General features: G+C 48.0%; 2 protein-coding genes across 2 annotated transcripts in view; one reads left to right on the plus strand and one right to left on the minus strand.

Annotated features, from left to right (window-relative positions):
- Positions 1-698: 698 nt before the first annotated feature.
- Positions 699-6,392, plus strand: Tmem106c (transmembrane protein 106C). The gene is made up of 8 exons (XM_020171738.2): positions 699-862; positions 1,319-1,530; positions 2,369-2,432; positions 2,862-3,021; positions 3,105-3,245; positions 3,689-3,738; positions 4,164-4,217; positions 5,511-6,392. Exons 2-8 carry the CDS (start codon positions 1,347-1,349, stop codon positions 5,605-5,607), a joined length of 750 nt encoding a protein of 249 aa, XP_020027327.1. The 5' UTR covers positions 699-862; positions 1,319-1,346; the 3' UTR covers positions 5,608-6,392.
- A 4,418-nt stretch (positions 6,393-10,810) lies between these two features.
- Col2a1 (collagen type II alpha 1 chain) overlaps positions 10,811-15,064 on the minus strand; it is a 30,093-nt gene continuing 25,839 nt past the window's right edge. Inside the window, exons 47-54 of the mRNA XM_074083245.1 lie at positions 14,788-14,841; positions 14,522-14,629; positions 14,238-14,291; positions 13,674-13,781; positions 13,044-13,332; positions 12,427-12,614; positions 11,863-12,105; positions 10,811-11,367 (exon numbers count right to left, since the gene is read on the minus strand). Of these exons, the coding sequence (XP_073939346.1) occupies positions 11,221-11,367; positions 11,863-12,105; positions 12,427-12,614; positions 13,044-13,332; positions 13,674-13,781; positions 14,238-14,291; positions 14,522-14,629; positions 14,788-14,841 (1,191 nt within the window). The 3' untranslated portion in view covers positions 10,811-11,220. The remainder of the gene's footprint in view (positions 11,368-11,862; positions 12,106-12,426; positions 12,615-13,043; positions 13,333-13,673; positions 13,782-14,237; positions 14,292-14,521; positions 14,630-14,787; positions 14,842-15,064) is intronic.

Below are 15,064 nucleotides of genomic sequence, written 5' to 3' on the forward strand. Positions count from 1 at the left end.
CTGACTGAAGTCTCAAAGCACAATAATAAAATCTTCCGGATAAAGTGCTATGAGAACAGTCAAAATAGAGGACTAATTGGGACATAGGGTCAGTGCAAAGAATTCCACAATAGAATTTCAATAACCAGCCCCCAAACGTATATATGCTCTGCTAAAAGATAGGATAGTGCGTCTTTCACCCCCACGCTGTCCTGCGTGCGTCTTGTCCTATGCTGGCTAATAAACTGCTATGGCTCGCACATCTGACTGTCCCTCAATTCTTTCTAGCGACTGGGTCAAGGATCCGATGTTGGAGGGCGAGTCGAGGTCCCTACCCCTCCAAAGGACCTCCTCTGTCTTCGCTCCCATTAGCGGTGACTCTAAAGTGCTTGGCTTATTTACACCCTCAGGGTCTACACAGCCCCTGTGTAGTACGTATGTGTGAGAAGGGCTGTGGCCACCGGCGGCGCCTTCCTCCTCCATCACAGAGGTGCTGGGATCCGGAAACTTGACCCCAAGCCTTTTCTTGCCTTTCAGGACAGAGGGGAAGAACCTGGACCGCCGTCCACCGCCGCCCACGCTGCACCTGGCTACGCAACACCACGTTCTCTGCCGCCCTCTACCGGCGCCGAGGGGCGCTGCAGCTGCGCGGCGGCAGGTAAGGCCCGGAGTTTCGAGAGCGCAGGCGCGAGCGCTTGCTGGCGTCCCCCGAGGCCGCAGGCCACTCTGCGCCTGCGCACCGAGTGCGGGCCGCTGCGAGGAAGGAATAGGCTGGTAGTAAACCCGCCGAAGCTGACAGGTGGCCGGAGGAGCAGCCCAGAGAGGAGCTTCCGGATCTTGTGCCCCCGTCAGGACCCGGGACGTTGGCGTTTGCTCCACCCGGGTGACTTTGATGAGCTCGGATCTTCGCTTTCTGCCGGGGGGCGTGACTTGAGTCCCCGCCTCCTGGGCTGAGAGTGGAGGGGGAGGGGGATCGCTAAGGCCTGTTACTAATTCGCTGCCTGTTTGCTGTCTCGTGGAGGGCGCAGAGTTTTCAGATAGGGGAGAGCAAGGGGCGAGGCTGGACCAGGTGGGAGCTGGATAGGTGGAGTCCCAGGTGAGTGAGCAGCTGGGCAGATTGGCGGAAGGCCGGCCCCATTTCCCCTGCTGTATGTAGGGCAAAATGAGAGTCCCGGTAGAAACTGTGCAGGTATTAGACTCACACTCGGGACAGCCACTTGTCATTTTTGTATCTTCACTTTTCTTATAAAGAAGGGATTTTTGCTTTTTCTGTTGTGGCCCAGTCTGGACCACAGACTGGTCCAGGCACTAACGTACTCATTTGCCGCTTTTCATCCAGGACATGACACAGGCTGCACACCGCAGCCATGGGGTCTCAGCATTCTGTCTCTGCTCGCCCTGCCTCTTGCCAGCGAAAGGAAGATGACGGGGAGGATTTGCTGGCTGAACGAGAGCAGGAAGACGCCATCGCTCAGTTCCCATATGTAGAGTTTACGGGGAGAGACAGCATCACCTGTCTCACGTGCCAAGGAACAGGCTACATCCCAACAGGTGAGGATCTCTGGTGATCAGGAAGGATATTTCTCCAGCAAGAATTTCAAGGTACCCACAGGGGTTTTCCTGCCTGCCTCAACAGCTTTTCTTCTAGGCAACAGTACTGTGTAGTCATAGACTTTCTGAATCGAGCTGAGCCAGCTCAGCTGACTTGAAATAAGCTCCACAGCTTTTAGTGATCTCTTTATATTTGAAACTCTTTTCTTCTACTCTTGTATTAACCCCCCCCCCACACACACACCCTGTGGTTTGAAATATTCATTTCTGTGTGTGTCATAGAATTTGTGGACAGGCACATTTCTTTATTGCTCTTGCTCATAAGGAGTGGTATAACTTTTTATGAGTACCATCCTGGAAGCTTCTTTATAAAGAAGCATATAAGGATTATTAGCCTAAGGTATGTAAAATATATCCAGTGGGGAGAAACAAATGCTCAGAGCCTGGACTAGGTAGCGGAATATCTATTACTAATTTGGCTTTCAGAAAGTCTTGACGGTTTAGAGTTTAGAGCTGATAAGAACCTTAGGAACCATTTACTCCAAAACTTCCTATTAAACATGAGGAAACAGTGACTTTGAGAAGTTCATTGACTCCCAAGGTCGTGCAGTATAGCCCACGTAAGATCCCAGACCTCAGTGTTACTGCCTTGGCAGTGCCAATGGATGTTTCGTAATTTGTGGTACTCACTGTGATTTACTTATTTCCTGTTCATTGGATCTAAAATGTGAAACTAGTATCACAGACAAATATTTGTTGTGGCAGACTGCAGTAAAATTGGAAGGGAAGTACTGCCAGTACGTGGGATTTACAAAATGAGCGTTTGGTTCTCTTCTAGAGCAAGTCAATGAGTTGGTGGCTTTGATCCCTCACAGTGATCAGAGATTGCGCCCTCAGAGAACGTGAGTTACCTGCCTCTCATCTGTTAAGACCCATTCTGTCCCTCATTCCTTTTAATATGTATGAATGCCAGTTAATTCTTTGGCAACTACATCTGTTCTTGTAAACGCCATTTCCTTTATGACTATTTGCCCAAGTGGGACATCTCTGCCCCATCACAATCTAAGGAAAGAAACTTTAATCTACACATATCCTGAGGGTCAAGAGAAGAGATGGAATAGGAAGGAACTAGAGAAGCAGGGTGTCCTGGAAGGAAATTTCTTCTCAGGGTACAGTGTTCAAACAGGTTTAAAAAGACTTCTGATCCACTCCTTTTCCTGGTTTGTGGTTCCTGGTTCCTTTGATTCTCCCCTAGTTCCTGGTTTTGCATTAATCCTGATTATTCTCTGATATCTGACTGCCCCGTTGGTCATGTGCTGTATCATTTGCAGTAAACAATATGTCCTCCTATCGGTCCTGCTCTGTCTCCTGGCATTTGGCTTGGTGGTTTTCTTCCTGTTTCCACATTCAGTACTCGTGGATGATAACGGCATCAAAGTGGTGAAAGTCACATTTAATAAACAGGACTCCCTTGTAATCCTCGCCATCATGGTAAGACATAGGGCCTCATTTCTTGGGTTGTGTATCAGTAAGTCTTGGACCTAGGATGCTTATCTATGTTTCCTCTGATGCAGGCCACCCTGAAAATTAGGAACTCCAATTTCTACTCTGTGGCCGTGACTAGCCTGTCCAGCCAGGTTCAGTACATGAACACAGTGGTTGGCACATATGTCACCACTAACGCCTCGCTCATTCCTCCACGGAGTGAGCAACTGGTATGTTGTTCTTTCTGGGTCCCTGCCCCACAGGCCCGGGAAAAGAGTGGGCACAGTGGGAATGCCACAGCTGGGTTCCTTTCCTTTTCTTCTCTTCATTTCCACTTGAGGAAGACCTAATGAGCTTTGTAATTATGAATGGTTGTGGAGAAGGGGGAAGAAAAACAAAAGCAGCATTTAAGTCTTTGAGGAGTAAAAGAATTTGTAAGGGAAACTGGCCTACCATAAATCAAGAAAGAGATAGTATTATAGTCCGAGGGCGGTTGGCCTCTCAAAAGGGAGGAGGTTGGAAGTATCTGTTGTCCCTGTACCAGGGACAGTCTCAGGGATGTATTTTTGTATGTGATGGAAGAATGATCTAGGATCTGTGGATTGCTGATAATAGTGCTGTTCTATGTCAAGCCTGCTTGGGCCACAGACTGACAACATTGTCTTATTTTCAGGTGAATTTCACAGTGAAGGCTGAGATGGGAGGACTGTTTTCCTATGTGTAGTAAGGACAATGTTCTATATATGTGTGCTCTTTACTGGACAGAGTCCTATTCAGTTGATGGAGCTTGGCCCTACCTGACATCCCAGCCATTGGCCCTTAGATACCTAGCTGTGGCTGTCTATAGGTTTATTTGTAAGAGTATCATCTGATATGTGAATTTCTAAAAGAGAACATTAGCCACTAGAATCATTACCAAGCTTCACCATTTACGTGATGGGTTTGAGAAAACAAAAAAGATAATGATATGGAAAGATGAAAACACTTGTGGGAGCTCAGAACTAGTGGGCCCTGGCAGGACTTGGGTGAGAAGGGTGGATTTGGTAGAGGGGAGGTACCCCAAATGATTTGACAGTGTCTTTTCTGCTGATCCTCTTGGGTTTTCTTTTAAACCAAACTGATGGTTTCTGTATTTTTCTGTCTGGCAGCTTCTTCTGCACAGTACCTGACATCTTGGTACACAACATAGTTATCTTCATGCGGTATGTCACTTATTTCCCCCTCCTGGTGGCCTGTGTGAGCTTATCCCACTGAGACCTGTGAGCTTACACTTTTGCTTTGAGGCAAGAAGGGACCTCCATGCCCTACAGCACAGATCCAGAAGACCCTTGGTGTTCCCGAGATGTAACGTCCACATTCCCTGCACAAGTCATCAGCTTCACAGTCAAGCATACAGTTTTCTCCAATAAATGGGGCCTGAGCTGGGTGCCAGTGGCTCATGCCTGTAATCCTAGCTAGTTGGGAAGCTGAGATCTGGAGGATCACAGTTCAAGTCCAACCTAGGCAAAAAGTTCACAAGTCTCCAACTCAATCAGTAGCTGAACACAATGGTATACCCCTGTCATCACAAGTTACATGGGAGGCTGAGATCGGGAGGATTGTGGTTCTAGGCCAGCCTGGGCAAAAAAGCTTGTGAGATCCCCATCTCAACAGAAAAACCCTGGGTGTGGTGGTAGGCACTTGTCATTCTGGTTACCACCAGAAGTGTAAAATAGGAACAATGTCTAGGCTGGCCTTGGCAAAAAGGACAACCATATCTCCAAAATAATCAGCAAAAAGGGATGGGGGTGCGGCTCAAGAAGTAGAACACCTTAACAAGGGAAAAGCCCTAAGTTCAAACCCCTGAGTTCAAACCCTGATAACACCAAAAAAGGGTCTAATTTAACTAAACACATGTGATCCCTTTAGAATTCTAGTGAGATATGTTAAAAATCAAAAATGCTTTCTCAAGGTGTAAGTACTAGACATTTGACCCACACATCCACTCACCACAGATGATCGTGTCATGGACCTTTAAGGTTATTCTTGGAACTGTGACCATCAAATTTGCAGGTGATAGGCTTTACAGGCATTTGAAATAGGACTAGAGCAAGTTTCTCAGCCTAAGCACTGTTGGCATTTGGGGTGGTACAGTTCTTTGTAGGGGCCTGTTCTGTGCACTGTAGGATATTTAGCTACATCCCTGGTCTCGTCCTGCCAGTGCTGGTAACACGCACGACCCTCTGCTCCCCTCCATTGAAACAAATGGAAATGTCTCCAGACATTGCTGGAAGTCCCCTCTGGGGTAAAATCATCCCTGGTTAAGAACCACTTACCCAGAAGGTCACCCCCTGACATAGCATCTTTTTACTCAGAAAGATCCTCTGGTCTCTGAGTTACATAACCGTGAAGATACATGCCTAGGGCCCAGGTAGCTATTATTGCCTGGACTTGCAAGAACCTATTTGAGCCATTTTTCTTGTTTATTTATATCTTCTTGGTCTTCTTTTCTGTAGGACTTCCGTGAAGATTTTATACATTGGCCATATGACGCAGAGCTCCCTGGAGACACATCACTATGTGGACTGTGGAGCAAATTCCACAGCTGTTTAGTACCAGCTCTTGGTTCTCTCATAACAGCACCTGTAGAAGAGAGCCAATCTCAGGGGTTCCCAGGGCCCAGATTCTCTACTAATCCCACATGGTGTAAGTGGAGGAGGAATTGGTTCTTTTAAGCCCTAGCAAACATCCTCCTGCCACTCAGAGGGAGATTCCTTTCTGCATCACCACGTGTGTTTCTCAGAACCAGCAGAATCACTGCCCAGTGCCTAACCCATGCCCAGCAAATAGTCGGCACTCAATAAAGGTTTGAAGACTTTAATTCAGGTCTTTTCAGCCATTCTTGAGGCATTATAAGCTGAAATTGTACCAGGGTTCTAAGTTGTCAAAACAGAGTGATGTAGAGGTAGGATTGTTAATACAGCTGTGGACATACTGGTGCCTCATCTGCACAGAAGCGGCAGCAGGGAGGGACAACTGTAATACATAAGAGGAGATAGCACAGTATATGCACTTGTTTTGTTTGTTCCCAAACGCCTAAGCTTTTAAAAAAGAAAGTTGTTCTGGGCATGGTGGCTCATGCCTGTAATCCCAGCCACTTGGGATGCAGAGGCAGGAGAATTGCAAGTTCAAGGCCACCCTGGACAAAAGGTAGCAAGACCCAGTCTCAAAATAATAATAAAGTAAAGTTGAAGTAAAGCATTTTTTCCCCTGTAGAAGGATATTACAATTGTTTCTACCAAAACTCTGTGTGGGGCTTGATTTACCCTTCATCCATTGGCTTGGAATGGAGATTTGATAGAAAAATTTGGTAGAAAATAAACCCTGCTTTTGATTCATCTTTGTCTCTGAGTACCTGGATGTGTTCATAGGCACCTCTGGGGGAACCTTAGAATGCTGCCTGCTAAGAGGGTCAGCACAGGATGTATACAGAAGGAAAGAGAACTGTATGTCCCTATCCATGTGAGCACTGTTACAGCAAGCAGCTTCCCTACTACATGTGCCTCTCCAACAGGCTACCCTGTTGCTCTTTCAGAGCAGAGCACACATGAGGTTGAAAAGGGTAGGGTAGAGATTCCTAGAAGTGAGAAGCTGCTTGCCTGAGGAATACTTCTGCCCCATCTGGCTTTAGTCCTGGTTTTAGACCTGGTTTGACATTACATCAAAAGTTCCTGCAGCTGTCTCTCCATTCTCAGATACCAGTGGGTGAGCTACAGTTGCAAGATGGCGGAGAATATGGTGAGACACTGAGTGATCAGGCCCAGAGCTCAACCAAGATGGGCTCCACCTCTCTGCAGCCTGGAGTTCTCAGGAAACTCCAGTAGAGCAGCAGATAGTGACTGGGCTTTTACACGAGGTTTTGTCCCTGTTCACTTAGCTTGATTTTTCACTGTTTTCTTAATCTCACACCCTTAATCTTCAAACTAAGGCTAGATTTTGACTATTTGACTGACACTGGCCATGACTGAATTACCTCATAACGGAGGGTTGAACACTGGAGTTCTGGTGTTAACTTGGCTGTGTGATGTGAGCACAATAACTTTACAGGACCAAGTGCACCATTTCACATGCCCTGAACTCATGAAAATGTTCACACTCCTATGTTTTCTTTAGTTTTCCCACTTTTCAAATAGCCCCTGTAAGCACATTCACCGTGCAATTTCAAAAAAGCTACTCATATTCATAGTTTAATTTTGAATCATTTTTGTGACTTCATGCCTCTTAGTATTACCTTAAAGTCCAGTTTTTAATTAAATGAGAGCTCTACGTAATATTTATATATAGCAATGTAAGTCTGGTCTCAATGCCATGAATTCTCATATCTACTTCCATTCTTAGCATCCCAAACTGCACCTTGGGATATTCTGCATGGTTTTATCATGATGGTTGTCAATTCTTGAACAAAAATTTAGAATTTTCTCTCAGCACCTCCCTGAATTATGAAGGAGAAGTGGGGGACTCAGCTGTCATTACCATAACCGTTGTGTTTCCAGGGGACTGAAACTGGCAAAGAATGTTTCTTGGAGGTGAGGTTTGCTGGAGATCACTCCTCCCTCCATCTAGCTTCCACTCCGTCTGTACTGTGACCGCTTTCTTAATTTCAAACTACTTATGCCAGGTCACGTGGTTGAAGAGTTGCTGCATTCATTTGTGTATTTTTTAATTCCAAAATACTGGGGGATCTGCTTTATGCCAAAGGTTGCAGTTTCTAATGTATTTTGTCCAGAGTTACAACTAGAAACTTGTAACTGTCACAAGCCTTTTATGCTCACCACACCCATATAGGCCACGGTTTACCTCCACTAGCTATAGTTTTCCCACAGTAAGTCCACCAAGATCTCTGGGTCAACTATCCCAGGGATTCTAGCTCAAAGATGGGAAAATTATTAAAAAGAATCAGTCCATATGCTAAAAGCTCTACATGAATCAATAGGGCCTCAGATTTTTTCCCTAGGCAGAATAACCATTCTTTTCTGCGCCTTTAAGATTCTGTGTTTGTCACTTGTTTAGAAAGGGACACCCTTTCAGAAATTGTCCTGTGATTTACTCTGAATCCAAGGGACTTGAGAGTCTTAGCTGGAGCTCAGGTGACTGGCTCCAAAGTCTTTTGATGCCAGGCACGTCCATAAAGAGGAGAAAGTGAAAACAACCTGAACAAACCCTCATGATCAGTGGGCCACTCTGTCCACACTATTCCACTGACTCAGGAATTTGATAGGTAATTCTGACTGGAGGACCTTCTGCTTTTCCTGGGACATCAGAGACCTGGGGAATTAGCCATGATCCTGGTTATTCTCACCTTTCCCTCTGGGGGTGATTAGGACGACTGGTAGCACAGCACCCCCTGCTGGGTAGTGTATTTCAACTTGATTTTAGATCCAGGGCTTCCTGTTCCTTTCCTCCCTTGAGTTCCTCCTGCTGGTTCTCTCCCCTTCCCAGGGGAGGAGCTGCGATTATTTCCAGATTTTACTAGGCACTCAGAAACTGAGTGCCTAGTAAAAGTGAGAAGTCACCTGCATATAGCACAACTTCTCTTGCAGAGGTCTTGAGTGATCACAACCTACCTGACTACTTTATTCAGAGTAGGAAACTGGTGTGGGAAGTGGAGTGAGCAAGGAAGAGTTGGATTGGCAGGCTGAAACCAACTCAGCTCTTAATCTCTACCTATTGTCTAAGGCAGTCTATATACCTTCACTGCTGTCCACCTTGCCCTCATTTAGCTCTCTTGGTAGGTAGGAGGGTTGTTTATTTTTAATTACCTACCCTAATTATGTGTTTCTTGTTATCATGTTTTCATTTTACTTCTGTATTTTTCCATGAACTAGCCCTGGTAAAGGGGGCAATAACAGAGGGTGACTCCATTTTGGATGAGAGAGGCACTTTAAAAGCAGACATCTAAAGACACATGGGAAACAACGGGCTTCTCAGAGAAATAACAAGCCTGTCTCCAAAATAAGAAAACGCAGCTACACAATGTGGTAGTGGCCCCAAGGCCAGGATGAGTTGCGTAGTCTTCCAAGGTCAGGATGAGCTGACCAGACCTTCTAGGATTGCTCGGTTCTATAAAGAGATGGACGGACAGGGGGCTGAGTTCAGTGAGAAACTGACTCAGCACCAACCAATCACAAATACAGTTTCAAGGTAGAATAGTTGGACCTAAGCCAGTTAGTGCCATATATCACCTCCTAGACTTCAGCCATTGTTTGGCTTAGCTCTTTCACTAAGTCCCACCCATCAAGATGCTTTGCTTTCCTTTCTATAAACTTTGTCCTTGTTTTAACTCCTAACTCCTGGCCTGGTGTCTTCAGTTATTGACAACATCAGAACACAAACTCGGGATCAACATTCCAGTATCAGTAATATATACTTCATTCAACTGTTTTTATACCATAATATGGGCATTAATACAAACAAACATGACAAAAATATTTTTGTTTCATTTTTATTTCTTCAATAGAAAAACCATCAATCTTAATCTAAAGGAAGAGGAGTAGGATAGGAGAAAGGGCAGAGAAAGTCATGCTCTGTTTTATCAGTTGTGCCAGATAGCTTTTGAAATTTGTTTTACAAAATACTGCTATTGTGTATTCTGATTGATTTCCTGTCTCCTGTCTACTACATATCACCACCATCATGGCCTCTGAAAAAGGAACATCTTGCTTATTTCTACCATACACCCATGGCATTAGAAAGCAAGGGACACCTGGTGGTAGGGGTAAAGGGAAGGCTGTCCATTCTTAAGTGTGGTATTCAGAGGAAGTCCCTGGAAGCTTTAAGTGTAGACCCAGGAAGTGAAGAATGGGGACTTTCTGGTCCCACTGGAGGCAGTGGAAAAGTGTGTGTGTGGGGGGGTAGGGTATAAAGGGCAGAGTTGAGCATTTCCACCTCTTCTTGGTCTAAAATCTTATATAAAGATACAAAGAAACACAGATGGCTCACATACACTTATTATGGGCACCTGAGGGATTTGCCCTCCTCCCCCATTTTTTTACCCCACTTTTCCTCGGGAGCATCTCCTATCTCTCCCACACAGCAGGATACAGTCCACACATGGTCTCGGCCCCCTAAGCTCACGGTGCCAATGCCTCTTGCACCAGGCTGCTATAGAACTGTGTTCAGTGTTTACTCTCAAGAGCAAGGTCATCCCTCTGGTGTGCCTCCCTTCCCAAATCATAGCTCTGTGACTTGAACATAAATGTCCCCAAAAGGCCCATGTGTTAAAGGCTTGATCCCCAGGGTGATGCTATCAGGAGGTGGTAGAACCTTTGAGAGGTTGGTCCAAGTGGGAGGTCATCAGGTCATTGGGGATGGGCTCTCAGAAGGGATGATGGGACCCTGGTCTCTTCCTCTCACTCTACTTCCTGGCTCATGATGTGAGCAGTTGCTCTGATGTGCACTCCTCCCAAGATGTGCTGCTCTCATCTGAGGCCCAAACCAATAGGCCTGCCTGATCTTGGAGTTGAACCTCCAGAAGTATGAGACACAATAAACCTTTCATAAGTAGCTTGCGTCAGGTATTTTGTTGGAGTAGCATGAGCCTGACTAATACCCTTGGTCTTTGTGGTCCCAAGTCACTACTGGGTTCCATGCAGTGCCAAGGTTTATGAAAGAGGCAAATCTGTGTATGAGAGGTTTGTAAACCAGGTGGTGTGGCATTGGTGTCTTTACTAATGTACTAGGACTACATTTGGACATGCCTACAGAATCAAAGACTAATGGAAAACAACAGAGCACAAGTCAATGTGTACTTTCCAATAATTTTTTTGTTTTTAATATCAATTGATGTTTTAAAAAATACAGAGGTGTTTGACACAGAATAGCACCATTGTGTAGGACACACAGTTCCTGTGCCCAGCACCTGCAGGGGGTCTTCTGGCCTGGGCTGGGGGCAGTCACTTGACTCACACCAGTTAGTTTCCTGCCTCTGCCTTGACCCAAAGGTCTTACAGGAAGACAATAAATAAATAGAACACCGAGATTTTATTTTGCAGTCTGCCCAGTTCAGGTCTCTTAGAAAGAGGGGAGAATAGTCCGAACTGTAAGGATGGGATGAATGGACATCAGGTCAGGTCAGCCATTCAGTGCAGAATCCTAGAGTGACTGGGATTGGAAAGTACTTGGGTCCTTTGGGTTTTCAATGGATTGTGTTGTTTCTGGGTTTGGGTTTTACAAAAAGCAGACAGGCCCTATGTCCACACCAAATTCTTGTTCAGGCCCTCCTATGTCCATGGGTGCAATGTCAATGATGGGGAGGCGTGAGGTCTTCTGTGACCGGTACTCGATGACAGTCTTGCCCCACTTACCGGTGTGTTTCTAAGAAGAAAGAGAGGAGATATTACTCAGTAGATTCTTTGCAGTCCAGTGCAGGCTGCTCAGGACCCCAAAACAGAGCAACTACAAAGTGTAAACTACACTGAGCAGCTCCCTAGACACCTTCTTGGCTTGCCCAAACCTTCTCCACATCAACTCCTATCCTTACAGCACTCTCTTGCCCACTTTGCTTCTGTCCCCCCACTCCCTCGTACACCCATACACTTTACATGAGTACTTCTGTAAGAGTCACTCAGCATGCTTGGTAAGTCCTTATTTCCCTGAGCCAGTGCATGGACAATCCAATAGAACAGTATGTACCTCTCCTTCACCTGTCACTCAGCTTGTCTTCTACACATACTCCCTCAACTCAAGCCTCTGATGATCCTATCACTCTAAGATCGGGACACCTGCTGCAGGCCAACCCTTAGCCCCACTCCAGACAGTCCCAGGCCCTGAGCAGCTTTTCGCTCAACAACTTCAGTCAGTCCCACTCACCGTGCAGCCATCCGTCAGGGCAGTGTACGTGAACCTGCTGTTGCCCTCAGCCCGCATCTCCACATCATTGGAGCCCTGTATGAGCAAGGCCTTCTTGAGGTTGCCAGCTACTTCGTCTAGGTAGGCGATGCTGTTCTTGCAGTGGTAGGTGATATTCTGGGAGCCCTCAGTGGACAGCAGTCGTAGGAAGGTCATCTGGACGTTGGCAGTGTTGGGAGCCAGGTTGTCATCTCCATAGCTGAACTGTGGGGCAGAGAGCCAGGGTATGAAGCCTGAGGGCTGAGATTCACTGGGATCAGGGGCTGTGAGGGTACTAACTGTTCAGAGCTCAGAATCAGGGGTGCTGGGATGGCAGGGAGCTGGGGCACATTTCTGCTTCCAGGGAGTGGAGCAAGCTCAGAGGACCTCTTTTTTAATTCTAAATGGGGGTAAATATTCTTCTTTCCTTCTTCTCAAGCCCAAAGGAAAACTGGCAGGAAATGTGAGAACAGGACTAAAAACATCCAGGGAGAAAGAAGAGAAAGTTTGAGGACTAGTTCAAGCCTAGAGCACCCAGACACTCACATGGAAGCCACCATTGATGGTTTCTCCAAACCAGATGTGCTTCTTCTCCTTGCTCTTGCTGCTCCACCAGTTCTTCTTGGGCACACTTGCTGGGTTGGGGTAGACGCAGGTCTCGCCAGTCTCCATGTTGCAGAAAACCTTCATGGCATCCAAAGTACAGCCCTGGTTGGGGTCAATCCAGTAATCTCCTATAGGGGAAGAGACAGCATCCCATCAGGTTCAGACTCAAAGGCCCAAGAGGGCTGGCTGGCTGGGAGACCCAGGACCGTCTACAGCGAAACCAGGGGTAGGGGAGGCATGTGTGTGAAGGGAAGATGGAATAACTCAGGGTGAGATGAGTGGTCTAATACTACAAAAAAGGCCCAAGCAAAAAGAGCAGGAGAAGCAATGTCCTCCTGCTGGGCAGAATCCAGCCTGACGTCACTTCTGCCATGACAGGACAGGTGTCATGCTGCGACTTCTGTGTTGGGAAATGGAGAAATAATCATGTGCTAGAACCTTCTAGGCATGGCTCTGCCCTGCACAAAGGGACATCTCTGCCTTGCTGCTGAGATTAGCCCTGCCCAGTGGGCTAACTCCTTACTCTCCAGGGCAGGGGACCTATTCTCCAAGCTCACCGCTCTTCCATTCTGGGTGGCAGAGTTTCAGGTCCCGGCAGGTGCGAGCAGGGTTCTTGCGGGAGCCCTCTGGGCTGCGAATGCTCTCAATCTGGTTGTTGAGGGACTTGAGTGTGGCATCCACCTCAACATCGTGCTGTCTTAGGGTACCAGCTGCCTGGTCAGCCCGCATGTACTGCAGGGGGTCGGGGCCCTTCTCTCTCTGGCCTAGGCCGGCAAAGGCGGACATGTCGATGCCAGGACCAGGGGGACCGGGAGGGCCAGGGGGTCCAGGATTTCCAGGAGGACCCTGGAAAAGGAAACAGAGATCAGGAAGGAGCAGTGGGGAGGAGGCCCTCCCATGTCCATCCCCATCTGCTAGAATGTACTAGCAGGTCCTCTTCCTAGTCCCATAGTGCAGGGTGAGGCAGCAGGTCAGGACAGAGAAAACCTTAGCAACTTCCCTATTTCCTCCCTGGGCCCTCTCTTCTGTTCTCAGCACTGACTATGGGCTCTGTGACCCTTTGAGAGGACCTCAGGATAAAGGATGCCATCACCACTAGCTGTAGACTGACACCCCAAAAGAATCCCTGAGCACCAGAGAGATGCTAGGAACACCTCAGACAACAGAGACGAAGTCAGGACACTTACAGCAGGGCCAGTTTCGCCTGAGCGTCCACGGGGACCAGGAGGCCCGATGGGGCCAGGGATTCCATTAGCGCCATCTTTGCCAGAGGGACCAACAGGGCCAGGTGGACCCTGCAGGCCAGGAGAGAGAAGAGGTGGTGAGAAAAAAGTGGACCCCACAGGGAAGACTGGGGAGCAGCTGTGGCTGGATAGGCGGCCATCATGGTGGCCCAATTCTTCCCATTGCTCAGTCATAGCACCCTAAATCCATCTCTATTTGGCCAAGGATCCACAGGTTAGCTTCAAGGCTTCTACCCTCTTAAGTTGCTATTTGTAAAATCCTGTTAGCAGGGGTCTGTCTGAAAGAAGAGCTGTACTAGCGTTCATCTGTGGCCACTGTGACCTCAGGGGCTTTTGTGGTCATACTGACTCTGAACTAGTCCTATTTTTCTCAGGGTTCCTCCTGAGTGAGGATGCCTGAACCCACAGCTCCCCAGCAGCTCTGCTTCTTCCCCATCAGAGCCCCGGTTGGTGTCTTGGCCCCTCCCTCAGTAGGGCCCACTTGTGCCCCAACTCCATCTCACTTACTCTAGGGCCAGAAGGACCAGCAGGACCAGAAGCGCCTTGGTCTCCAGAAGGACCCTGTGTGGAAGGAAGTGGCAGAGGGCAGAGGGCAGAGGTCAGCACAGACAAATATTTAAGTACATCTACCATGGGAGTAGGAAGCAGGTGTGTGTTCCTCCTCCACCACCCTGAGGACACCAAGGGATTTCTGAGGATGACCCCCATGCTGTCTTAGCAGCAGTGGCAGCTCAGGTGAGCTCTGAGCAGCGGAAAGCCTTGGGCAGCTCTGCACAGGTAACAACACTCACAGGCGGACCGGGCAGACCCTGCAGGCCAGTGAAGCCACGGTGTCCCTTCAGTCCCCTCTCGCCAGGCTCTCCAGATTCTCCTTTGTCACCTCGGGGGCCTTGAGGGCCCTGGGAACAACACAGACAGATGTGGATTGAGTCAGATTGGGGCCAGCAGAGCCCTCTGTGCCCAACCCAAGCCGAGGAGCTCCAGGAACCACAGAGACCCTGCTGCACTTCAGCCTTGCATCTGTGAGAGACCCAACGTAGGAAGTGCCAGTACTCACCGGAATTCCACGGGCTCCAGCTGGTCCTGAGGGTCCCATGGGGCCTTGTGCACCCTGGGAGGAGAGAGTAAGAGCAGGGTCAGGGAAAAGCCAGAATGGGGACAGCCCTTCTCCACACCTGCTCCTGAGCTGAGCACTGAGGTTGCTACCCCCCAAACCCCAGAGACCTCTGGACCCAGGGACTACTTCCAGCCCCCAGGACAGTAGGGAATGACGTTGGGAAGACTCCCTTCGCTCAACTGCCCTCCTCACCCCTGATTTTACTGAACTCAGGATA

This window comes from Castor canadensis, chromosome 8 (genome assembly GCF_047511655.1).
Source record: "Castor canadensis chromosome 8, mCasCan1.hap1v2, whole genome shotgun sequence".
Lineage (NCBI taxonomy): Eukaryota > Metazoa > Chordata > Mammalia > Rodentia > Castoridae > Castor > Castor canadensis.

Coding starts and splice junctions, on each gene's coding strand:
- Tmem106c (XM_020171738.2), top strand. CDS start 1,347: ATGGGGTCTCAGCATTCTGTCTCTGCTCGCCCTGCCTCTTGCCAGCGA. Junction 1,531..2,368: donor AACAGGCTACATCCCAACAG/GTGAGGATCTCT, acceptor GTTCTCTTCTAG/AGCAAGTCAATGAGTTGGTG. Junction 3,022..3,104: donor TTGTAATCCTCGCCATCATG/GTAAGACATAGG, acceptor CCTCTGATGCAG/GCCACCCTGAAAATTAGGAA.